This window comes from Nymphalis io, chromosome 5, assembly GCF_905147045.1.
Source record: "Nymphalis io chromosome 5, ilAglIoxx1.1, whole genome shotgun sequence".
NCBI lineage: Eukaryota > Metazoa > Arthropoda > Insecta > Lepidoptera > Nymphalidae > Nymphalis > Nymphalis io.
Genome location: NC_065892.1, coordinates 1,712,407 through 1,738,807, shown reverse-complemented (window position 1 = coordinate 1,738,807; position 26,401 = coordinate 1,712,407). Strand labels below are relative to the sequence as shown.

General features: G+C 38.5%; 2 protein-coding genes across 5 annotated transcripts; one reads left to right on the top strand and one right to left on the bottom strand.

Moving 5' to 3' along the window:
* The first annotated feature begins 241 nt into the window (after positions 1-241).
* On the top strand, positions 242-15,205 carry LOC126768433 (uncharacterized). 2 transcript variants are annotated; one of them, XM_050486481.1, is made up of 14 exons: positions 242-422; positions 1,541-1,648; positions 2,823-2,937; positions 3,691-3,830; positions 4,056-4,190; positions 4,428-4,478; positions 5,213-5,287; positions 5,381-5,517; positions 5,764-5,833; positions 5,914-5,957; positions 6,047-6,214; positions 6,283-6,453; positions 10,641-10,844; positions 11,110-15,205. In XM_050486481.1, the coding sequence occupies exons 1-14, from the start codon at positions 359-361 to the stop codon at positions 11,353-11,355; spliced, it is 1,728 nt and encodes a 575-aa protein (XP_050342438.1). In that variant the 5' UTR covers positions 242-358; the 3' UTR covers positions 11,356-15,205. The 2 variants fall into 2 exon arrangements, with proteins under 2 accessions (XP_050342438.1, XP_050342437.1); XM_050486480.1 differs by having other exon boundaries at positions 2,820-2,937.
* LOC126768430 (importin-13) lies at positions 15,200-26,378 on the bottom strand. 3 transcript variants are annotated; one of them, XM_050486471.1, is made up of 16 exons: positions 26,026-26,378; positions 23,724-23,891; positions 23,525-23,641; positions 21,676-21,788; positions 21,163-21,342; positions 20,867-21,053; positions 20,591-20,791; positions 20,310-20,486; positions 20,003-20,237; positions 19,593-19,924; positions 19,234-19,377; positions 19,017-19,154; positions 18,562-18,787; positions 18,018-18,155; positions 16,634-16,856; positions 15,200-16,472 (listed from the first exon to the last, which is right to left on the bottom strand). In XM_050486471.1, the coding sequence occupies exons 1-16, from the start codon at positions 26,176-26,178 to the stop codon at positions 16,352-16,354; spliced, it is 2,853 nt and encodes a 950-aa protein (XP_050342428.1). In that variant the 5' UTR covers positions 26,179-26,378; the 3' UTR covers positions 15,200-16,351. The 3 variants fall into 3 exon arrangements, with proteins under 3 accessions (XP_050342428.1, XP_050342429.1, XP_050342430.1); XM_050486472.1 differs by having other exon boundaries at positions 21,163-21,339; XM_050486473.1 differs by lacking the exon at positions 16,634-16,856.
* Between the last annotated feature and the right edge of the window lie 23 nt (positions 26,379-26,401).

Sequence of the window (26,401 nt, the reverse complement as noted above, 5' to 3'; positions counted from 1 at the left end):
AAGACATGTTATATTAATTGCCAAATAACCACAATGGTTTTATCAATTGAATTTCGAAACTCAAGGTTTTTTGTTACTTAATTTTCATATTTTGCCTATTTAGAAATTTTGAAGAGATAAGAAGGCTACACTATAATTTTAATTAAAGAGTATGGCAACGTTTAGCAAACCTTTGTTTTGTGTGTGTATATTGTACAATATTATTGACATTTTCATCTGACAGCAATCGGCATTCGTGATTCGGTAGTTCTAGTCAAAGTGCTTCGGAGTTTGAATTGTATATTGAAATACTTTTTTGTTTATATATTAATTCAGTTACACACTTTCTACATAAAAAGTATTGCTTTATTCGGCGGCAATGAGCAATAGAAAGGAGAGTTTAAAAAAAACTCTCGGACTCACAGAATATCCGTGGAGTTCTGGTATGAATTTATATATATCTATGGATTTACAATATTTTAAGTTTTAACATTAACACGTATTAAGCGAATTATGATTGTGTATGAACAACTATTGTAAACATTTTTCATGTATTGATTTTTTTACACATGAAAAATTCGTAATTATACCTATTCACATAGAAAACATGGTTGCATTACACCCAACTACCCTCCATTTTGTGAATTAATTTTTTAACCAGCTTTGCGAGCTTCATCATTTTGATAATATATGTTTTTAATTTTGTTGTTTATGTCAAAACATAATGCTGTTATATGTCCTTTGTGTTGTACTTCCAATGTATTATTTAATGTATGAATATTTGATATTACAATAAGGTGTTATTGCAAGACTAAAGTTTTTATTGTCTATCATCTATATATGTATGTTTTTATTGTACATATGTAATAAAGATTTGTATTTGGTTGTTTGTTTGTTTATTTGTTTTGTCCAGATTTACAAAAACTATAACTAATGATATGGAACTTTTATATTGTGGGTCAATTATGGATATAGACTGTATAATATGTTTATATCTTGAATTTATATAGAGATCTTAACATGTCCACATAGTCAGTGTATAACATTTTCAGTTTGGGTAACATCCAAGAAAAATCAATAATATATAAAGACAAATACACAATAGATTTGAAGTTCTACAAAATGTCTAAGATAGCTCTTATTGACACTTTTGTATTGTCATTTTACCTGTGTATCTATATTTCTATAGTAATATTATAAATGTGAAATAACTCTGTCAGTCTGACTTTCTATTAGTTATACATTCACAGCTAAATCTCGGTTCAGTGTTTTAATAAATTTTGGTATGAAGCAAGCTTAAGTATAAACTATGGTCATAGACTACTTTTTATACTTAACACCTGCTTATGCATTTGAAGCCACAAGCAAAAACTAGTATTAAGTATAAAGCTACCACTGCCTTTTCATATTCTTAACACTTTAATTTGTTATTATTATATATAATATATGATAATTATTATTTAAAAAAAAAAATCTAGCATAATCATAGTTTTACAATTATATATTTTTAATTAAATAATGTAGTTGAAAAGGAGTTAGTACTAATTGGTATGTGTTATAGATGATGAAGATAACCCACAAACAAATTCTGAACCTGCCGCTGCTTCATCAAGTAGAAGACAAGCTGAGTCTGAAAATCCCAATCAGCCTGGACCCAGTGGTCATAATAGTAAGTATTAAAAAAAATATTTCACTTTTCTTCCAACTATATCCAATCTCCAGTCATTATTTTATCCGTTATTATTAATGAAAGATTTATATTTAATACTACTAATTTAATAAGTAAGTAATGATTATGTTATTGTTTTAGAGCAGTCATTCCCAATTAATTTTTTCTTGTGTGTTTTCCTTCAAGAAACAGAACTAAGGTATCCATAACCGTAACCGTAACAGCCTGTGAATGTCCCACTGGTGGGCTAAAGGCCTCCTCTCCTCTTTTTGAGGAGAAGGTTTGGAGCTTATTCCATCACGCTGCTCCAATGCGGGTTGGTGGAATACACATCTGGCAGAATTTCAGTGAAATTAGACACATGCAGGTTTCCTCACGATGTTTTCCTTCATCGTCAAGCACGAGATGAATTATAATCACAAATTATGCACATGAAAATTCAGTGGTGCTTGCCCGGGCTTGAACCCACGATCATCGGTTAAGATTCACATGTTCTTACCACTGGGCCATCTTGGCTCTTTTAACTAAGGTATGCGTACCGTTAATTGGGAAATGTAGTGTTAGAGTAATCAGAGATGCACTCTCTATCCCCGCTCTTATCACTGATGATAATCTAAGAATTATTAGTAGAAAAACCCAATAATATTTTTTTTTATCCTCCTGAGCTGGGATTTGAAGGACAAAGCATGGACTCTGCAGCCTTATTATATAGTCACTAAATCAAGGAAATAGAATAGTACCGTATGTGCCATCTGACTGGTAAAATTATAATTATTATCGACTATTTGCGTTATCGTAACTGCGCAATTGTATATGGTGCAGTTTTTTGTTACGCAAGGGAAGCCTTCAAACCGTAGGGGTGTACTCTACAAAACATAGGGTACACTTCCTGGATACTGTTTTTTTTTAAGACGTAATATTTGGTATTCATATTTATCATAACTAGCAAATGTTGTATGTATGAGCATAACCAGGATGCATGATAAGATGACCGACCTGTTCCTCAAACACTTAAGAAATAAAAGGCAGTCCCCAATTGTTTCAATCCCCATCGTGACAATTTTCTAAACATGTCTACTTAGATTGCGCGTATTGTGTATGAGGTGTACACTGGATCATATTAACTGTATCCACACATTTCTTCTTAATTTACATATACACATGTCTTAAGCAGGAGGACCCTCACTAACCATATCACCATCGAGAAGGACCCAAACTAGACTGGAACGTGACTTGTTCTGGTCACTGCTCAATAATCCAAACAGAATGAGCGGTCCGGGACCCATGAGGTACTTGTATTTCAATACAATTTGTATAAGTTTGTTGTAAAAGGACTCGCGATTTGTAGTGGAATAAAATTGTTATTGATCAGTTTTTTTTTTTGTTGTGTGCCTAGTGTGAGTTTATTTATTCACTCGATAGCAAATTTTTAATTGTATACGTAGGACGGGCAAATGGGCCAAGTGATGGTACGTAACCATCGCCTATAGACTGTAAGTAATATTAACCATCCCTTACATCGTCAATGCGCCACCAAAATTAGAAACTAAGATGTTATGTCCCTTGTACCTGCAGTTACACTGGCTCACACACCCTTCAAATCAGAACACATCAATACCAAGCACAGCATTTTTTAATATCTGATGAGTTGGTGGCACCTAGACGAGCTTTCACAAAGCCCTACTACTAAATTGATGTTAATTGTGATTTTTATGTAATAAAAACAGCGCCATCTAGTTTCAATAATCGGAATTCCATACAAAAATTCGCACTACGCACACTGCACTTGTGATTCTGGTTAAAGCAGTTACGATATGTTTATCAATTACTTGTTTTGACTAGTTGGAATATTATTTTCTGGTTAATGTATGTAAGAAATGTAAGCATATATTTATCAGAGGGACATACTCCTATAGACATATAATAACATATTCGAAAGTTTTTTTTTTTTTAAGTTTTTAAATTCTATTATTTTGTATGAGTGTCCGAAACCGTATTTTGATAAATTGCTCTATATTTATAAATTATCATACATTTTGTAGGCCGAGTACAAGCTCCGCCGACCCAGTCGAAACCCATGAACGGATTGATCTCGATAGTCCAGTCTCGAACATACAGCGCATTCTAGCAATTAAGAGGTTAACACGAAGCCTGGGCGCTAATCTTTGCAAACACCCGCAACGTGAGTATCCTTTTTTACTCAACATTATATTATGTTCGCTTCAATCAATCGATTATTATCATTGCAGTCAATAAATCTCGACCGGAAGCGGTCTAAAGCGCTTGCGCTTCTCTTACAGAGCTATTTATTAAAGATACATCTTTTCATGTCTGGCTTATGTTATGGATTAGCAAACATTCCACCACACACTTTACAACATGCTCATCTAATGATTTTGTCACTAAGGTTCTGGTCCTGGCTCATCAAGGAATATAATATTCACACCAACAATGCACGGAGATTATTCTTCACTAAAATTCAGTCGTTTCAAGAGGAGACCCATGTCACGAGTGCCACCAGCCGGATGTAGCAGGAATAGCAGTATGTAACATTTTTATTCGTTTGAGTGATTAAAAATATATACTTTTTTCAGTACAGTGTACAGTTTCAATGCTTATTATTATTACTTTTTCAATTTGAATTGACTATAGCGATACTTTTTGGATCATGGTTAAGTCAAGTTTAGAAGTTCAGGAATAAACTCGTCTAATATAATATATAAAGTTAAACGTACGCAATGACCGCACAGAGACTAATTTCTTTTTTTTTTACCCGCAGTAATTCCCGCAGTCATTGAGAGCGCCTCTGCACCGACGCACTCCGACGAAGGTCTGATCACTTCGCATACATATATTTTTCTTATTCATTATTCGTATTCTTTATCCCATTGTGTTGAAATTGTTGCAATGTGTTAATAACACTGCTAGGTAATTGATATGGTACATTTGTGTCTAACTTTGGATTTAGGCAATAATCTTTGGGATGTTTTTAATGGTATTATAGCTGCTATAGCCTAGTTAATACTAGACAGAGTAAAGTTAAAAAAACCTTACATTTACATATTCCATGCGATTTGTTAATACTCATTAATTATTAGATAGAATATCATTTATTATACACTACAATGACTCCAACCTAATTAGCATACAACTTTGGTGACCTTATCGCTACACAAATTCTTGCTTGTTTTATCTTTTTTTATAATACAACTCTATTCCACTTAACTATTTATTCATTTGAATGTTACTTCCGAAGTTCCGAAAACAACTTTACCGCCATTCAAAACGCCATTTTTTTAACGAATCCAAAATAAGTACCACAGATTATTTTAGATTTTGACCAATGAGGTCGTGCGAATTCAAGATCAAAGTAATACTTATCTTACTCCTCCCACTTCTTAGGGAGGAGGAATGAAAGATTCCTCCTTCCTCATTGGAATAGGCCGATACGAGATGTAGTATCCTAGTTTACTTTATCGATCCCACACCGATGTGTCATGCTTGCAAATCATGTATATTTTAACTGCAACTTTGACGTTACCTAGATTCTATTTTTTTTTTCAGAATCCCAGCAACCGATAAACTCGACATCGCCAGCACATAATGATGATAATGCCGAAGATCAGGAAACCATGGAAGGTAAGAAAACCATAGATTTAAATTGTTATAAATGATTGATAATTCATTAATTTCAATCCTATATTTATTTATTTATATTGACTGTGCTTGCAGTGGATACGTCTAACGGTGGAGTCACACTCGAGGAGGAAATAGTTGAGATCGACGGAGGGGGTGAGGAGAATCAGGACGAAAATGGCAATGAGGAAGAACAAGCTGATCAAGCGAGTGGGGATGAAGATGCCAATGAAGTATATTATCTTAAAGACATATATTTTTTATCCTTTTAAATTTATTGCTGAATAATTAATTGTATTGTGTGAGACGGAAATTTGAAATTAAATTCTTAATACATTGAGAATGCCTTTGTCGGAGGGTTGGTTCCTCATCGATGTATCGTCGTTTCATGCTTCCCTTCAAAATTTCCTTAGTTGGCTTTTCTAATACCCACTAGTTGCATAGGAAAATATTTATATTTATTTTAATGTACATTTTAGGAAATATCAACTCAAGACGCCGCTCCTGCCGAATCGCAACAATCTCAAGGGATCAAAAGAAAAAGCGAACGTATGTCACTACTCTCATATTATACTCGCTACAGTTATACATCCGAACCGAACCTTAAACGATCTACTTTTCTATTTCAGTGCCGGAGGACAGGGAACCGGATACGGTCAAGGAGTTCAATCAAGTGAGACATTAACGTCCATACTGTACTATAATATACGATATACGACAGCTCGAGAACGTCGTGACGTAACCCGTGTCGCTTGCCCGCAGAGCCTGCTGCGCCTGCTGGAGTGCCCCGTGTGCCTGGAGTGGATGGAGCCGCCCATGTCGCAGTGCCGGCGCGGACACCTGGTGTGCGGGCGGTGCCGCGCGCGCCTGGCCGCCTGCCCCGTGTGCCGCACCGCCTTCTCGTCCGTGCGCAACCGCGCCATGGAGGCCGTGAGTGCCGCCCCCGCGCCCCGCTCGCCCCGCTCCCCCCCCCGCTCTGACCGTGTCCGCGCGCGCAGGTGGCGGAGATGCTGCGCTACCCGTGCCGGCACGGCTGCGGGCGCGAGACGCGGCTGCGGCGGCGCGCGGCGCACGAGGCGTCCTGCGCCGCGCGCCGCTACCGCTGCCCCGCGCCGCCCTGCGCCGAGCGCCCGCCGCTGTCGCTGGCCGACCTGCCGCACCACTTCCAGGTACCGCCCCCGGGGCTCTCCTTCGGTCGCTGGCGCTTCGTTTTCTCACTGATCCCCCTTACTCGGTGTTGAAGTATCTCATCCACATTTTTATTATAATACGTATTCAATTTTTTATAAAATTTACAATGTTACGCTTATGCCGTTTTAGCGCAAAAACATTTATTATTTTTTACTAAAATATTTTCAGGGCTTTCTCGATATAGCCTAGTCTTCGAATCGTTTATTCTTGTGCTGTTTTAAAAGATAGTACATATTCATATGGAGGTTGTGTTTCATATCGATTTGTCGTCCCATAAATTTTTTTCGACCAATGGAAAAGACAGTGTACAATCGTACAATATAATATTGCCGGCACAATTTCCGAACCTACGTTTGCTTAGTGTCCGAAATCGTGATGCATTCTGTAAATTGCTCTATGTAGTAATTACAAATAAAAAAAACAACAACAAAAAAAAACAAATTTTTGAGGGAGATGAAACGACCCTTATACTTCTAGTTACCTGTCCCACTTGCGAGACGACAAGTAAAGCGACCAGCCGTTTAATATATAACTAACTAAATATATATATAGTTAGTAATACAGACTACTTAAAACGCTCAATTTCATAGATTTTGTGGATCCAACAATCTTGGCATAAAAAAGTCAGTACAAGAAGTACCGAGAATGCTCACGCCGCATAAACATTGACAGCCAATTGGACCGTTTCTGAACACAGCACGTTTTGGAGCTTTATGGTTGAGAATCCTACGTGGTTATTGAAGTGGATTTTATTTGGGAACCAGACATGGGCTTTGAGTCTGAGTCAAAACGAGAGTAATGGCACAATGAGGATTGACCATCCCAGAGATTTTTAAAGCGATAGAAAAAGCCAAAACGATGTTACCACTGGGCTACAATTTATTGAGTTTGCGAAAGAATTTTATTAATTATAAATCATAAGGGTAAGATCCTCGTCAGATATTACTACTATTCCAATTTAGAAAAACTTAAACAATTCAAAAGAGAAAAAACGAGAAAAATTATCGAAACGTGTGTTGCTTTTGCATAACAACGCGATGATATGAGCAAAATATCTCGTCTACCATGAGTGAAATGTCTACTGTTTACAGAAATTATCTTATTTTTACAAAAAAAAGGTTTCGCTGAGACACATCACCTTAATAATTAGAACTTATCATCTCGCGGTGTCATGGCGTGTACTCGTGACATCACGGGTGCGTAAACAAATAGTAAATTTTAGGTGCTAATGAATTATCTTAATAACTGTGTCTCAGACATGAATTCTATCATGTATAAGTGGTGTGTGGTTCCTCAGTGTAATAACGAATGAATAAAAACTACCAGCAAGCTCTTTGTTTACGTTCCAAAGGAAAAACATGCATTATAGTGGCTTAAATTAGCACGGCGAGATCAAACATATATATTTCGAAATTCTCCAATTTATTTCTGTGAAGGTCACTTGAACGTAAGTTTTTTTTTTTTTTTTTGTAAAATCTAGAATGATAATGATTATGTTCAACTTTATAAACATAATAATAAATTCAATACTTTTTGAGGTTAGGTTTCATCTCGTTAATATCCAGCATTGTTTATCTTATGGGTATTTACTTTTTCTTCCAGATGTCCAATTATATGTACATTTAAAAATATATATATTTGGAGTATCATGTGATGAGATTTGTGTGGCAGATATAAATGGAACTGTATGTTTTGTTAAAAAAATTGAAATGCCAATCAAATAATCTAATATTACAGAACTAATATATATTTTAAAGAAAAAGATAATGATATTGTTTGAAGAATGAAAAATATTTTGAATAAAGAATTATTATAAGGTATTTCAATACATTTCGAATTTGAAAAGACTTCACCTGGAAGTTGTATAGAATTTGTGAACAACACGAATCCAAAAGATTCATTCTGGACGTAAATTAAATTATTTTATATAATTGTAAACAAGGTAATAAAATAAATACGATATGTACCTATTTTGTAGGTCACCTATTGTTTATAAATTTAATGCTCTCAGTATTTTTTACTGTTGAGTACTTTATTTTATGACTATGTAATGATAAAAAGCCGAGATGGCCCAGTGGTAAGAACGCGTGAATCTTAACTGATGAACGTGGGTTCAAACCCGGGCAAGCACCACTGAATTTTCATGTGCTTAATTTGTTATTATAATTCATCTCGTGCTTGACGGTGAAGGAAAACATCGTGAGGAAACCTGCATGTGTCGAATTTCACTGAAATTCTGCCACATGTGTATTCCATCAACCCGCATTGGGCTCGCATCAAAGCAGCGTGGTGGAATAAGCTCCAAACCTTCTCCTCAAAAGGGAGAGGAGGCCTTAGCCCAGCAGTGGGACATTCACAGGCTGTTACTGTAATGATTATTTCTTTTTAATGTTCAGTTTTGCGTGCAAACAGAAAATATTATGCAAGAAGAAACGCATGAAATTGCAAAATCAATCCGAGTACACATGATACACAAGTTCAAAAGTAAAACCTTTCAACCAGAAATTAAATTAGTTAGCCAGGTGACATTATCCTTGATACCTGATCTTCAATTTGTTTCCATATCACCATTTAAAGTTACCAGATGCAACTCCGCTAAGGTATGGACATACTCAACCCAAACCTTCAAAGATATTTACTATCAAAGATCAGTCTGATAGTCTCCAAATGGACTTTACTTATAATACAGCGAGTTGATTGAAGATGAAAAAATAAACTAATAAAAATTATTTACTCATGGCTTTTAGGAGTAAATATGTTCAAATAAATAGAATCTAAGTCCATCCACACTGAGGTTGTGAAAAAAGGCTTTGGAACATTCTTCCTACTGATTTAAAAAGAATGACCATTAAATGTCACTTAAGTACAATATTAAAAGACTTTCCTTTCACTGGCAACATACATATTAATATCAGTATATACTATTTCCCCATTTATTTAATTTTCCCCTTGGGTTTAGCCCATATAATATATATAATCCCAGCAGTGGGACATTACTGTATGTTCCTTTACTTGCATGTTTAAACATAATTTAGTTGAGTACTTGATGATGTTTTTACTATTGCCTGCAGTTTTATCAACTTTAAGATTCAATTGTAAGTAAATAAAAATTTACCATAAATAATATGTTTTATTTATCACCAAATTACAATAAACTTTGGTATAACAATGGGTTAAATACCCATTGTTATATCAACTATTTTTAATTACTTTTAACAAAGAGCCCAAAACTTGAAGTAAATCTGATATAGTTGTTATCAATTGTAACACATTTTTTTCTACATTTTATTTGGAACTGTAGTAGCAATCAGGTACAGATATATGCATTTTAAGTCCTATGTAAATTGGTCATACAACTTTTGGGCTGGTTTCTCAATTCTTAAGTCGTTTTCAACTGCCTTCTCACTAATTGGACAATTAATCTCGATAGAACCATCGTCATAGATTCTGCTAGGTAGCTCTTATAGGATATTTTTTGATAATAAATAAACGTTTGTTTTTACTGGGTAATAAAACAAAAAACATAAAGTGCATAATAAATCAGATTTTGATTCCTATTTCATCATTAAATAAATACAAAATTTTAATTTCTCTTAATTACTCTTATGTCTATTGCAATGATTGTTTTACACAAATTCAAATCGTTTGTGTACCCATTCTTATAATTTAAATTTAACCGCTACTGACTGACTATTTGTTTCTAAATAAAAATAAAGTTAAAAATTAAGTTAAAAATAAAGTTAAAAATTAAATTGTGGAAGAAATTAAGATAAAAAAGTATGTTTTGTTTTAAGGGTGAACAAAGCTATTATCCCAATCTGCTATTATGAAGTTATATTGAAGTTTCGGTTTGGGTTGAGGGTGAATCATTTACCCTTAAAAACGAAAAACAGTTCTGTTGTTTATTTACAATTTCTCTTTTAATTCCACAGACTTTGTTATCCCATCTTATATTTGAATTTAACTGGTATATTCCGAGTAATGGGATGCTTAAAAATTTTGTCTAGACTTGGCGAATTCGAAATAGTCTATAGTTTTGTTGTACCATCCACTATGCATGTATTTTTAATTTCCCTTAGACTACACGTATTAAGGGTTTATTTGATCTTTTATACCTAAACAAATATTTATAATAAACTTTTAAAAGCTCTAACATTTCGACCAGACTAAGCATCTGTCCATGCTGAAAGTGGGCCGCAAACACAAGTTCTCGATGAAGGTGAATTCTGAGCAGCACGATAACTGGCTGGTGATGGCGGCGCGTGAGCTGTTCCACTTGCGAGTAGACGTGGACATCCGCACGTGGGGCGTAGTGGTCTACGTCGCATACATCGGGCCTAAGTGCAATGCTAGCAACTTCACCTACGAGGTCTGTATGCTGCATGGTATCTAACAATATTAGAATAAATTTAATGTTGTTGATAATTCCCTTGGAATTGTGCTATACTGTATGATTTTGTACTTAACAGTTTTTAATACTGCACAAGTTTTACCCATCATTCTTGATGAATTATCTAAAAAATAAAATGATCACATACTTTATAGCCTTGTCAATATTTCCTTTAAATTTGACTTTTAGTAGACAATTCTGACTCGTCTTATTTTTGTACAATTATATTTTTTAATCATTACAGGTGACAGTCACCGGGCAACACAACGATAGGAAACTCGTGTACACCCGTGCCACGCACAGCGATCTGGAGAGCTCCTCCCTGAACGTGAGCCGCCAGGACTGCTTCCACCTCACCCTGGATCAGGCCCTCAACTTCCTGAGATTCAAGAATCGGTACTGCGAACCCGACAAGTTCCTCGACTTCGTGGTGGAGATCAACAAGCGGGAGGTGCCCGTGGAGAACACCCTGGACGAGTCGGATTCCTGATTAGAGTGCGTCGTGTACGTGAGCGAGGGCCGCGTCGTGCGCTACGAGACGCACGCGCCGCGCGCGTAGGCGGCGCGGGCGCTCGAACATGTGGACTGTATAACTTGTCTAAGGCATATACGTAGAGCCAGCTCCCTATCGATTTGTGTTTCTTATGATGAAATAGCGTTGATCACTATTTTGTATGAGTAACTTTTAAAATTCGATCGATATTTTGTTACCTCCTATTTTTGTTTACCGGTGTTCGTTTTCGAAATAAACTTTTAAGCATGTCTCACCTTTTCATCTGATATGACGGCATGTACATATATCATTAATTAATGTAATTAGCTACTAAGTGAGAGAGTATTTTTTATATTTTATTATAAAGCTTCGATTACATTTCAGTTAATTGTTCGAGTGTTAAAATCCGAAAGGACAGTGAAAATAAGAACTTAACAAATTTTTAATGAATTTATATAATTACTTTATATTGATCATGCATTCATTATTTATTAAGAATTAAAAAACAAATTTGGAAGTAAAAAAATCGTTATTTTTTTAAAAGATAATAATTAGAAATTGTTTATTAACTAAAGTATTTTAACTTAACTAGACTGTATTATATCCAGGCCAACTTCGCACAAGTTCTAGTCGGTCTGGGAGCATATATCTAATAGCCTAGTAGGCCAGCGGAATTGCATTTTATGGATATTACTAAAATTTCATTTTTAATTTAATATTTAGCTACCAATAAATGAAAATATAAGTAGGGCACATATTTTAAACTTTATCGCGTAATTTTAAACAGGCTGTTACCGTGAGTTATACTCAATCGTCACGGAAACGCCTCGACTGATTATTTTCTTTTTAATGATATAAGTAATTTATACTAAGAAGAAACTAAGGTTGATGTATGTGGAATTAATTCAAACAAACGTAATATAACTTATGCTATGATGTATTAAAAGCCTATGTATTGTAACACTTTCACGCCAAGCCCATTAAGTAAAAATACGCGGTACGCCGCAAAAATATTGTCGACTGTACATTTTCGACTAGACGGAGGCGATGAACGTGTACCAGTTCGGCGATGCCACTATGTCCGAAACCGGGTTCACGTACCAGCGAGGAGGGTTGTCGAAATTACATACTAAATATTTTTATTGCGATATTGTTTTATTATATAAATTTATTGATAACAGTAACTACATTGCACGCAATATGCAATAAACTACTACATTATAAGGGTATACTTGTTTTATGAAATAAAAAAAAAAAAAAACTACAAATAATTTATTTATTTGATAGAGTTAGAGTCGAGAAATGTATTTGCATTTATAGGATACGATTACTTATTTTATTCTTATTAATTGTGTGTACATATTTACCATTAGTTATAACCTGTTTCGCAAAAGATAAAATATATTTTTCTAAACCGAGTCGTGAAGCATACATTTGGGTACGGATTCGGGTAGGTGGCACTGAAAGTGTTGGTTATTGAAAATGATATTGTATTGTAAGATATTAATATAACATTTGTAGTTGTGTGTGCATGCATTATACATTTGTATTTGAATATCCATTTATTCTTATAACTAGCCTCTATATAATGGCTTAATGTATTATTATACTATTTATATTGTGACCTTGTATTACTCTTACTTCAATGTAATAATTTTTAGATTCTCCTCGCCTAGTTGGTCTAGCGCCTACTTTATAAAGACGCAGACCCCGAGGTCCTAGGTTCAAACTCCGGTCGAGTCAATAAAAAAGTTATTGAGTTATTCTGTTGAGAAATTCTCAGTAGCTGCCCGGAGTCAGGATGTTGGCGGTGTTGATAATAACCAACTGAAAAATCGGTCTGGATAAATCATAATTCATATTACAATTCTGTAGACTGGTGCTAAAAGGGCGAAAGTACAAATTTGCTTATATTCGGATTACCAAAAGTAAGGGTTATCGATATTGACACTTTTGGCACTAGACCACCGAATTATGAAGCCTGATAAATATATAAGTATGCATATTATATGTTATTAAGATCATTTATTGGTATAATTAGGAATTTACAGAAGTATTAAAGACTATGGCCGAAGCCTTATAAAACAAACAAGCAGGACGCTCTAGAGCAACGTCATAATGACACTATGCTCATATCGATTTATTATAAAACAAAAACGAAACAAAATACATTCAATATCTATATTATTAATGAACATGTAATTTGTTATATGTCAAAATTAAATAGTTACATAAAATATGGATGATATGAGCAAAAAATAGCCTATTAGAACATTACCAGCATTTGTCGCGACTCTATGACGTGTTTATATTATATTTCTGTGCTTAACATTACTGTTATAGTATTTATAATTGTCTCTATGTGTCTAATTTTGATGCATAATCTACGATAGGATAATATATGCATTAATTATGATTAAAAATCTCAAATCAATTTTGTAAGATTTTCCGAAGTTTGTCGGTAGTTAAGTAAGATTAAAACGGAGATTACTAGAATCGTTTAAAATTTCTGTGTATAAAAATAGTCATAAAATTTTTCTTAATATTTTTAAAAGAAAACTATGAATTTCCAATTTTATTTCAATCTACATATCATAATTGACGAGCCGGTTGGCGTAGTTGATAGATACTTGCCTTTCACGCCAAAGGTTGTGGGTTCGATTTCCACTCAGCACAGACATTTGTGTGCATGAACATGTCTGTTTGTCCTGAGTCTGGGTGTAATTATCTATATAAGTTTGTATTTACAAAAGAAAAGTAGTATATCAGTTGTCTGGTTTCCATAGCACAAGCTCTGTACAAGCTTAATTTGGGATCAGATGGCCGTGTGTGAAAAATGTCCCAGGATATTATTATTATTATTATTATCAACCTAGTGTACGTTATATTGCATCAAAAATATGTAAAAGACAAATATGTTTGTTGCGCATTCGAACCCTGTGTCACTTATGTCCGAAAGGGTCAACATTTTCAAATTTAAAAGATTAGTTTCTCGTATTTATAACAATACTTAATTAAGATTCTTGCTATGTTTATATACATAAGTCATAATAATTTATCGAACACAATACAAATGGTATGATCAACATTATTAACATTAATTATAATTACATATGTACGTGCAAATATAATTCTCCTATTTTTAAATATAAATCCGTTATATATATTTTTAACACATAATAATAATAACGATATATAATCAAATATATTTCACCTTGTATTCGTTAGATTAAGTCATTAGGGATTCGGCGTCAATCTTTTCGGTTTTGAATATTAAGATTATATTTCAAATGTGATGAAAAGCAAAATTCTGTCCACACGGGAGTATAAGAGGGATAATAATTTAAGTTTGGTTTTTAAAATCGAATTAAGGTTATCTACAGTCAGCTAGAAGCTAATATTATAGTGACATTTTGTCATGTATTTTATAGAAGTAGTATGTCATGTATTTTATATAGTATTATTGTTTCAGTATTTATTATTAAATTTCATAAATATTTTAACTGAAAACAAGCTCGGCCTTATAAACGTTGCTAAGCGGGTAATCAGTTAGCAATGATTTCAAATTAATGATGGCAGAAAGAGAAATCGGTGTCTAATAAGCTGTTAGGCAACGTTTATGAGTAATGCCTTAACATTCGTACTTACTGCTCTGTATTTGTGTTCCTTTTATAAATATGTTCAGTATGGGTTAGGTGTGTAATCTGTGATGTTTCGTTATCAAATAATTGCATTTGTGGTGTCATTTATTATGATTGTTACCCTGTTTTGTTTTTGTTTGATTATGTTTTTCAATAGGTTAAGTTTATTTATATACACAGTAAAATAAATAATACAATAATAAATATATATATTTTTTATTTCTGTCCATCTAATTTTACAACGAAGTACTTACGCTAGCTTAGTATTTTAAATGAAATTAATTTACAAATGATTCTTTATTATGAATATGGTTTTACTTATAACCTTGTTCAAAGGGTGTTAATTCAACATTTATTTATCTCTTTCTGTCGTAATTGATTTGACATTCGAAAGATAAAGACAGCATTTTTTTATAGAATAAGAAGGCGGACGAGCATATGGGCCACCTGATGGTAAGTGGTCATCAACGCCCATAGACATTGGCATTGTAAGAAATGTTAACCATCGCTTACATCGCCAATGCACCACCAACCTTGGGAACTAAGATGTTATGTCCCATGTGCCTGTAATTAAACACAACAATACCAAACTGCTGTTTTGCGGTAGAATATCTGATGAATGGGTGGTACCTACCCAGACAAGCTTGCACAAAGCTCTACCACCAGTAATTTTTTTTACTAATCAACCTTTGAATAAAATTTATAGGTGAAGCCGGTAATTTATTATATAAATTGGATGTATACGAACAACATATAAGAACGCTACGTTTTATAGATGAGAACGTTATTACGTCAGTTTTTATTTAAGGTTTGATGTCAATGTCAAAGAAAATCGACTCTCGCTATTATTTCATAAACAAAATATGCACGAGTTAATCTGTTTATGCTGACCCTACATTTACGAATATTACTACAGAAATGTATCCATACATATGTAGCTATATTAATTAAGTCTTAATTAGGAAGACTAAAAATATTAACTACTTTCAAAGGAATTCGTCGACAATTATTATTTTAAAATGCCTCTTTTGACTTTTTTGAATGGATTTTATGCGTATAATAAATTATATAACTTGCATACAAAAGAGTTTCCACCATGATGATATATTTTTTATAAAAAATATAAAAACAATAAGCAAGATTTTTTGTCAAATTATCAGAACAAAATTGAGCACCAAACCTATCAAAGTATTGTGTACAACATATAAGAATAGATGCCTCATAACTTTCTACAATTTTACAATATTATTAGACAAGTCAAAATAATTTACAGCCATTTTTCGAAAATCTTACATGAAAACCCACTCGTTATGATTTCGATCAATGTTTTATACTAAATTTTTCAACAATACTTAGGCTATCATTTGTTTAGAAGCGATCGATTGTCGCGCGTACTCCGTTCCTATCAGGCCTCGGCACGCCAATGAGAACTCTTGCACACTTTCTAACACTCGTCGCTTGCTTCTCCGCTCACTGTTAATAAAAAACTACATGTCAATTCTGGAAATAAGGAACAGTCGACTCGCTATCGACATATTATATTATCATCTATTCGACTCGATGTTAAAATGAGAATAAATATCAGCAATGGAAAATGATTAGTTACACAATACAAGCATAAATTTATATCGAACCTAAGCACGGCCTGGATGAACTTCTGTTTGTGCGCGTCAGTGGCGTGCGTGGACGGAAAGCCAGCGTCCGCCAGCGACTCGCGTAGCCACGCCCCCAGGTCGCCCGCCTCCGCCCCCACCCCGGCGGTCCCCTTAGCCCCTCCCTCGCCCTTCCACTGTGCGCGGTTGAACGCCAGCAGCAGCTCCGCGAGAGGTTCCATTTGATTGCGCGGTGTCGCGCCGCCTACGAACGGAAATACTTGCTTACTTCAGAGTGAATGGGTACGATTCACCCAGGGCCGGAAACACCGTGCCGGCGTTTATACGCCGGTGTGGTGCGCTCCATGGCGCTGTACGGTGCACCCCTTCGGCTGGACGCTCTCACAACTCGCAACAGGGCTTTTCTGCGGAGACCGCAGAAAGTCAACGCGGTGAGAGCGATTGGAAGCTGCAGTACGGTATCGTGGACGGCAGCGACACCTCTCACGAGTGATCCGCCCTAGGAAATCCAGATGGAGGTATTTGCAGAAGTATGCCGTTTCCAGGTGGAAGCGAGGCCGACTAGTCATAGTTCAGGGTCGGCGATAGTAGAGCGAGTCGGAGCTCTAGCCCAGCGAGCCCTGATTCGAAGGTGCGTGGAAGACCTCGCGTCCCCCTCCTGGCAGGCGTGGCGACAGTGAAGGCGATCGGCTCCATTCAAGTCGCCGGGTAGAGTAGAAACGGCACATCTTCCATCGACGGAGGTACTTACCACACTACATAACGAGGGGGGAGGTGTCACCCTTTTATCACGACTGTGGCGCGCCATCGGATACGGTGCATCACTGAGTGTGAAGTGTGCTGAACGGGGCACACTCCAACAACATTTTCTGGTGTCTATCATCGGCGGAGACATCTCCCGGCCGAGTATGATAAAAGGTGCTCGCATGCTCTTTAGCGAGAGGTGCTGGAAAAAGATGGTCTCTTATTGCGCGGAGCGCGAGCGTAAGGAGCGTGCCTCCGCTGTCCCGCTCCACCGACAAAGACCGGGGAGAAGGAGTCGGTGCTATGCACCTTCTTACCCTGTTGTAAGCGTCGCCGGGGCTAGGAGGGGTTCTCCGAACCCCGGGAACCCGCCAAGTTACTGGAAACATTCATAAGCGACCCCGCGACGCTCCCGAAGGGACGGATACGGACGGACACCTGGATTTTAAGTTGAGTCTGCTGATTTCAGTCGGTACTCCAGCGCACTCGGTACTGGCGAGTCGCACATACCCTTCATTTCATGCTCGGGAAACGCCTCAAGAAGATCTTTCAGAAATATAAAAAAAGGTACGGTCCACTCATACTAATATATACTCCTGAATTTTCCCATCGTCGTCTGGAACAGCAACAGTAACAAAATAGATAAGTCGAGAGGCGCTACCGATGCCGGAGAGCGCGGTGCGCGTGAGCGCGGGCGCGTGCGGGTACAGCAGGCGCGCGCGGTGCGACGCCAGCGCGCCCAGCCAGCAGCACGCCGTCGCCGTCACGCGGGACTCCCACGCGCGCATGCAGCGCTTCGCTGCGGCACATGGGACAGCATTAACACATTTATGTTCTAACTTAAATCGCACGAGGTAATGTCAAACGTTATATCGCATTATCATGTCCGAAAAAATTAAAAGTGGTCGGTATGTGAAGTTAAATTCTTTACACGAGTACTTTGGACGTGGACTCCGAGAGTACTAGTGCGCCTTCCTCGGAGCAAAATATTAAAGGAATGAATTTAATCTTATCGAATTAGGTTATTTTACAGATTATATACTAAATAATATCCACCATAATACCACAAATTCCACACGTGACAAATTACGATATGGTCGATATAAACATTAGTCGACGAAGATCGACCCCTAACGCGGGAGTCGGTCATTCTAGATAGACTAATACTGATCGAATTTAAACAAAAATATATATCGCGGTAATACCCAAATCGATGACATCCGGAAGTAAGTCGTCGATCCAGTCCATGACTTGCGGCAGCTTCTTGGTGAGCGAGGTGAGCACGGCGAAAACCTCCCTGGCGAGTTCTGGCGCCGCGCTGCCGGCGAGCGCGGGCGGCTCGCTGTCGGCCAGCGCGCGCGAGCTGGCGGCCACGCCCGCGCGCAGCACGCCCGCCGCGCCGCGCCACGCCGCGCCCACCAGCACGGTGAACTGAGCCCGGCCGCGACCAACAGTTGTGTTTGTGATGTTTATCCGAACATTTTTAATATTAAAGTCTTATACACATCTTATGCATATTAGAATGAACATATTCCACTGCCAAATATAAATACGTAGTATTGTTGTGTTCCGGTGTGAAAGGTGAGTGAGCCAGTGTAACTTCAAATACATAACGTCTCGGCGATCTAAGAAATAGAAAAAGATATACTTCTTTACTCACGAGTTTAATGACGTCCAACCCCACAGGACAAGGGTGCGTCTGGATCCCGGCAACTATGAGTTTCGCCACATCCTCTACGATGGGTTCGATTTTGTCCATCACCGCACCTATCGTATGTTTCAGAATTTGAAACATTGGCTGAAAGTATTGCCTGTTGTTATAATTTTAGTTTAACATTTGCAATTCATAATGTAGACGGCGACTTCACTCTCCACACCTCCGTAAGTTCCGGATTGGTGGGCAGCAGCTGCAGCGCGGGGAGCAGATCCTGAAACAGCTGCAGCGCCAGCTCGGGCTGCGGGCTCAGCGCCGACATCAGCGACACGCACTCCGCCGCGCCGCACTTGCCGCCCTCACGCGCCTGTGGGCACGCACGCAAACGCGATACTTTAAGTCGATTCGAGAAATGTCTGCTCGGCTGACATCACAAAATACTGAGAATTCTCATTAAATAAAGGGAGGTCTATTAAGCTGGTATGTCGTTTAAAGCAAAATTATGTAAACGACTGGAGTCGTCGAAGCAGGGCGGAGAGATGGAACGTGAAACGCAACAAAGAAAAAGGAGGGCCGCTCGACCTGTGCGACGAGATCGGCGGTGAGGCGGCGCGACAGGTCGCGCAGCAGCGGCGCCGCCTGCGACACCTCGCACGCCGACAGCGCCGCGCCCGCCGCGCTGAGCAGCTGGCGGCGCGTCCAGGCGTCGTCCGGGTCGGCGGCCAGCGCCACGCCCACCACGTCGGCCACGAGCGCGGCGGCGGGCGCGGCGCAGTCCACGCACAGCTTGCGCAGCGCCAGCGCGGCGGGCGCCGGGCAGCGCTGCAGCGCCGCGCCCGCCGCGCGCATGCACTCGCGACCCAGCGCCGCGCCCGCGCCGCCCTCCAGCGAGCTCAGCCACGACGCGTACGCGCCTGCGCACCGCACGCACCGTCAGTTGAACTAAATTTCAGGCTTATGACATTTGAAAAGTGACGGGCCAATGCACGCACCGAGGCAGTCCAGCGCCGTGGTGAGCGAGTCGGTGTCGGGCGCGGCGGCGGCCTGGCGCAGCGCGTGCTGCAGCAGCGCGGCCAGCGCGGGCGGCGCGGCGGCGGGCGGCGCGGCGTCGGCCAGCGCCAGGAACACGTGCAGCGCCGCCTCGCGCCGCGCCGCCGTGTCCGCGCACGCGACCGCGCTCTCCACCAGCGCCCAGCTCGCCTCGCCGAGCACCATGAAGCAGTACATCTGCGGAGCACGCCGCGCTCTCCGTTACCGTCCCTGGCATCGCGCCGCCCGAGGTCTGCCGGCGAGCCTCACCACTAAGTCGGCGATGTCCTGCCTGTAGCACCGGAGGAGCTCCTGGTCGACGCGCGAGAGGGCCGACTCGGGAGGCATCTCGGACTTCTTTACGAGCGTCATCAGAAGCTGGGTGAAGACTTCTTGCCAGAGAGGATTCATTTTTTGAGTTCTGTCCGCCACTTCTGATATTTCATTCTTGAAGAAAAAAATCGCAGACGATAAAACAAAAATTTAATAAATTATTTATAATAAATTGTAACGATATCATATATATACGAGGACGGGGCCGGTGTACTCACCTGCAGCGTGTACCAGAAACGGAATACGAGGTTGGAGCGCGTCTCATGCAGCGGGTAATGGCCGGGCGCAGCCTGCGCGGCCAGCAACAGCTGTAGCAGCGTGCGCACCCCGGGCGCCTCCTCCTCCGCCGCCTGCACCAGCTCGGTCGCGTGGCACTCGCTCACCGACACGCAACACGTGATCACGGCCGACAGCAACTCCTGACGCGTCACAGAGTATAGTCAGTACCAGAGGCCACCTACTAAATAAAGAGCGGTGTCCGCGGAGGCACGCACCTCGTTGAGCGAGTTGGGCACGTCGTTGCTGGCGAAGAGCGGCGCGGCGAGCGCGGCCAGGTCGGCCAGCAGCGCGCGCGCCGCGGCCGCGTACTTGTGCGCGCTGCCCGCCGTGCCCGCCGCGCGCACGGCCGCCAGGCACGCCTCGCACGCCTCCAGCGCCGAGTCGCTCACCGCCTCGTTCCACCTGCGCGCAGATACATCTTTATTGTTCGAAGTGGTCGAAACTAAATTTCAAGTTATTTGTTATTTATCTTTCGTTTGTGTTTTTTATAATTATCGACTACGATACGCACGTGCAGAGTACGTGCACGACCGTGTACAGCGCGCGACATAGCGGCGCTCGCTCGGGCAGTGTGGTGGCGCAGTCGAGCGCGTCCTCCTCGCCCAGCGACAGCCAGCTCGCCGCACACGTCGCCGCATTCGTCCACGTTTGAACTGTCTCTTCGCTCGGTGGCTCGCTGCTGTACTCACTGCTGATAATAAAATATATAAATTTATTTTAGGTAGGCATACGATATACGGAACTTGACTACATAGTTTCAGGTACTGTAAGAAGTGTAAGTCGAGTCATACGTCATGAATACATAATACAATTACTGGTAATTTTACCGGTTCATATACTCTTTCAATATTAACGTCTACTAAAGACGTGAAGGTATTTTGTGAGCTAAAAATCACAAAGATTATTTGACAACTTAATGTTGTAGGTTTATTGTTTTTACAAAGTGTAAAAGTAATTATATAACTACATGAACTTATGTATATTTGGATGTATAATAAGTTAAACTTCAATAAAATGAGCTTACTTGTAAGCACTGTGCAGATGTCTCAGCATATCACCTAAAACCATATAGCTTGCTTCATTTAATGCTGCTCTATTTTTTGACCGTAAAGTAGATCCCATGGTCATACTATTATACTGAAACAAAATGTATATATACTAGTTAATAATCCATGTTTTGTTAAAAACAACATTATTTTCTTATAATTTCAAACAAAAATCACATCCTAATAGCAGAAATATACAATTAAGGTTCTTTTTGTAATGAATAATAAATAATAATAACAATAATAATGTCTTCCAGACCCATTTCGAACTACGCAGGAGATATTATAGTGCATAAGTGTATGCGCCAACACAGGTGCCCTCTCTTTTTTTTTTTTTTTTATATGCCCCGGGTTGGCAAATGACTCTACTCCACCTGATGGTAAGTGGTAGTAAAGTCCAAACGCGACGACGGCTAGTACAGTCGGGAAGAATGTTCTGTATTAGCCGTCCCCGCCTTGCCGGCCCGCAAGATGCCTCTTCACGCCTCGTTTGAAGGAACCCGGGTTGTAAGAGGAGGGGAACACGTGAGCTGGTAAGGAATTCCATTTTTTGGTAGTGCGACAAAGAATGGAGTTGCCAAATTTTTTTGTGCGTGATGGAATTGATGTCACAGTTAGGCGGTGACATCGGGAACCAGCTCGCGTGGACTTAAGAAGGAAGGGGGAAGCAGGAATTAGAGAGAATAATTCCTCAGAGCACTCGCCGTGATACAGTCGATAGAAAGCGCTCAGTGCTGCTATCTCGCGACGCAATTGTAAAGGTTCAAGGGTGTTTGTGACCTTTACGTCGCCAATAATGCGTACTGCACGTCGCTGCAACCGGTCCAAGGCCTCCAGTAGGTACTTAGCGGAGCCATCCCAAAGGTGCGAGCAATATTCAACGCAAGACCGTACCTGTGTTTTGCATAACAGGCACAGTTGTTGTGGCGTGAAAAAACGCCGCACCTTGTTCAGAACTCCGAGTTTCCGTGAAGTTGTTTTTATAATAGCCTCGATGTAATCCCTTGGACTAAGGTCGTAGCGAACGTCCATCCCCAGCATGGCGATTTTGCTTTGTATCATCAGCGGTGTGCCACAGAGGGAGGGATGAGGGTAAAATGGTGACTTTTTCGCTGTGAGAGCGCATACCTGTGTTTTCTTGGCATTAAACTCAACAAGATTATCAGAACCCCATTTGGCGATGAGCTCTAACGTCCTATCAAGTTCAATGACAAGATACTCCCGCCTCTCCTCAGTTTCCGCCCGCCCAGCCACTGCGCGTCCGTGGTATCCACCATGCACTGTACTATCATCTGCATAGCAATGTATGTTCCCAAGAGAGAGCATATCATTGATATGCAAAAGAAAGAGTGTGGGAGATAGCTCAGATCCCTGGGGGACCCCAGCATTCACTACATAGAATTGTGAAGCGCAACCATCTACTAAAACACGAAAGCTACGCTTGTGTAGGAAGCTGGCAATCCAGGTGCATAGCTGAGCAGGCAGACCATATGCCGGTAGCTTGGAGAGAAGTCTATTCCCTAACTCTCATAATCCGATGGGACGGCAATCCGACACCACCGGAAAGAGTTCAGGCGCAGGACCAACGGCTTTACGTGCTTCCGAGGCACGGGAGTGTACACACTTCCAACTTCCAGATTCCAGGCTGCTACTGAGAATTTTTTGACAGAAAAACCCTATAACCTTTTTTTATTGGCCCGACTTTGGAATTGAACCCAGGATCTCCGGGTCTGCGGCCTTACATTAAATCACTAGACCAACGAGGCAGTCAGTCAGTCAACCAGTTGTAATGGATAAGACAGTATAATAATTATTTAAAACACTTACTTCTTCCGGGATCACAGTTAATACTTCGAGAAGTAATGAAGTGTATTCAGGAGTTGATAAGGGCCTCAAAATTTCCACTAGGTCACTTGAGCCTTGTTGAAGAATAAATGCTGCAAGCTAAAACAATTTATTTTTTTAATTAATTAAAGACATTGCACTTTTTAAATAAACCAAGTTATTTTATTCATAAATTACTCACACTTATGCATAATCTATTTGTCACAATTTTAGGACCTTTAGAATAAGCAATTACTGCCTGTAATAGTTTTTCTCTTAATTCATTATAGCTCTCTGGAGGAACTTCCATCCAATAACGAAGAATTTTGGTGTGCAAAGTTGTAGCTGCATAAAATTGAATTTCTGTACCCTATAAATAAAAATATACTTTATAAATTGCAAATCTTTATTGTAGTATTTATAGAATGTTGTTATAGGGTATGCCGCAGACATTAAAATTATGTTTATACTGCAGAAACAAGCTCTCCAGACCATTTCTAATTCTAAGATTTAGTTGTGTATACTCTATAGCTAACTAGTATATAATCATGTGAAAAATTTAAGGAAATAGGTGTATGAATATATTTATAAGTAGTTATGTGGATTTTGAATTTTTTGGATTTTATTTTTGTTTTAAGAAAATCTAATCCTTTGTCTAAAATTTTTGTAATTCTTTGATTATTTAAATAGTTCACACATTATCGGACATTATTTATAATATGTTTCACCTATATACAGTACAGTAACAGCCTGTGAATGTCCCACTGCTGGGTTAAGGCCTCCTCTCCCTTTTTGAGGAGAAGGTTTGGAGCTTATTCCACCACGCTGCTCCAATGTGGGTTGGTGGAATACATATGTGGCAGAACTTCAGTGAAATTAGACACATGCAGGTTTCCTCACGATGTTTTCCTTCACCGTCAAGCACGAGATGAATTATAACCACAAATTAAGCACATGAAAATTCAGTGGTGCTTGCCCGTTGCTTGTTTCACCTGGTTGAGGCAGAGTATGATTACTCTGCCTCAACCAGTTGTTATTACTGTTATTTTAATTTCAAACATGGAAATACATTGGTACATTGTATGGCGTGCAGGCAAGGGAAAACCTAAATAGGTTCGGTTATTTTTTTATGACATAACATGATTTTAATTGTTTTTACATTTGAAATAGGTGTATTTTCATATTGTTCGAAAACTATATAGCAATATTCTAGGCAATGTGGTAAATAAAGAAGAATTAAATGAAAAATATAATAAGTATTATTATTATGGTGCAAAATTTTTACGGATGGGTCGAAGTGTGATAAAAAGCAAGGGGTTTCTTTTTATGATCTCAGTCGGATACAGTCTAAAACCTTTAAAATTAAATATAATATGTCTATAATATCGCTGGACCTCATTGCGATTTCAGAAGCTTTAACCTATCCAATAGCGAATAATTTAACTCTTTTAGTAGTGCTTTCTGATAGCAAGAGCGCGCTTCAACCTGCTCGATGCGCCTCTGGTTTCAGAGGCGTATCGATAGCTATACGGTTCTCCAAAAAATTTATGATTTTATCCAGCACTGCAATTTTAACACTATGATTTAGAAAAATGACATTTTTGCACAATGCTTCTAATCTATATAATCTATGTGTGAACGGATAAAACATTCTCACACAGCATGTTCTAGAGTATTATAAAACAAAGTTGTGTTTCATGAAACATTTTAGGACCATTTTGCATTTTTATATTTTTATATCTAAGTCATTATGATGTCCTTGTTTGATTATAAAATAGTTTATTTCAATAGGTATGTAAAAAAATTTTTTTATTAAAACAAAAGACAGAAATATGGTGTAAGTATCAAATATGCTGTACACATGAAAGAAAATACAAAAATATTTCAAAAAAGTTGATATAGATATATGCTATTAATACTAAAAATAAAAATAAACATGTAATCCCTGCTTTACAATTGCAAAAGGTACAGAGAATGTTTTTTGGGCAACAGTACACAGATAAAATAAAAAAAAATCTGAAAATATACATACATTTATATAATATACACAATAAGTACTAGAAAATATTTACCATTCAATAAATTAGAAATTTCATTAAGTTACAATTAATCAAAAATCTTAGTATGCATTTAAAGAATACTTTTTGAATAAAGATACTTGGATATAAGCTTGGATTCCAATGTAGGGCTAATAAAGAACAATAATTGCAAATACTAGCTACATAGTAAAGTTGATTTATTTAAAAAAAAAAAAAACAACTACACGAGTTTCTAACTGATTCTTCTAGCTAGAGGCTGCTTTCCGAGATGGTTTAGACTTAAAATATTGGCGTTTCAAAAACCATTTATTATAAAATGAATAAAACTAATTTAAAAAAAATGGTAAAAATATGGGCAACAATGTTGTCTTTAAGAGGTAGCAGTTAGGAAGTGAACAGTGCAAGTGATGTATAATTTATAATTGACTTTAAAACGAATATAAATGTTAAACATTGAAAAATTACCTTGCTAGGTTGAAGTAATTCCCACACAAAATTCCAAGCTGCTGGACGCCGCTGTGCGAATGTAAGCCAGTTATGTGCCTTGGCTCGTTCTTGTTGTTCTCCATTATAAAAAACAGACACAGCATATTCCAAATTTTGAGCTGTATACTCCATTATTACCCGATATGAATGAAACACATTAGTAAGCTCCTTAGCGCATTATAATGAGAAATAATAAATTGACTACTTCCAATAAATAACGTATTTTATTAATAAAACCAATCAATATTATGTTGTTTGATTTTAAAATGTAGTTGTATATAAATAAAAATAGAAATAGTTAATAGTCAAATAACGTCAATAACTAAGACGACAAATTTATTGAAACATGTAACTG

Coding starts and splice junctions, on each gene's coding strand:
- LOC126768430 (XM_050486471.1), bottom strand. CDS start 26,178: ATGGAGTATACAGCTCAAAATTTGGAATATGCTGTGTCTGTTTTTTAT. Junction 20,792..20,866: donor TGCCCAACTCGCTCAACGAG/GTGCGTGCCTCC, acceptor GTGACGCGTCAG/GAGTTGCTGTCGGCCGTGAT. Junction 18,788..19,016: donor GGTTGGACGTCATTAAACTC/GTGAGTAAAGAA, acceptor GGCCGGGCTCAG/TTCACCGTGCTGGTGGGCGC.
- LOC126768433 (XM_050486480.1), top strand. CDS start 359: ATGAGCAATAGAAAGGAGAGTTTAAAAAAAACTCTCGGACTCACAGAA. Junction 2,938..3,690: donor AGCGGTCCGGGACCCATGAG/GTACTTGTATTT, acceptor TACATTTTGTAG/GCCGAGTACAAGCTCCGCCG. Junction 6,454..10,640: donor ACCTGCCGCACCACTTCCAG/GTACCGCCCCCG, acceptor CATTTCGACCAG/ACTAAGCATCTGTCCATGCT.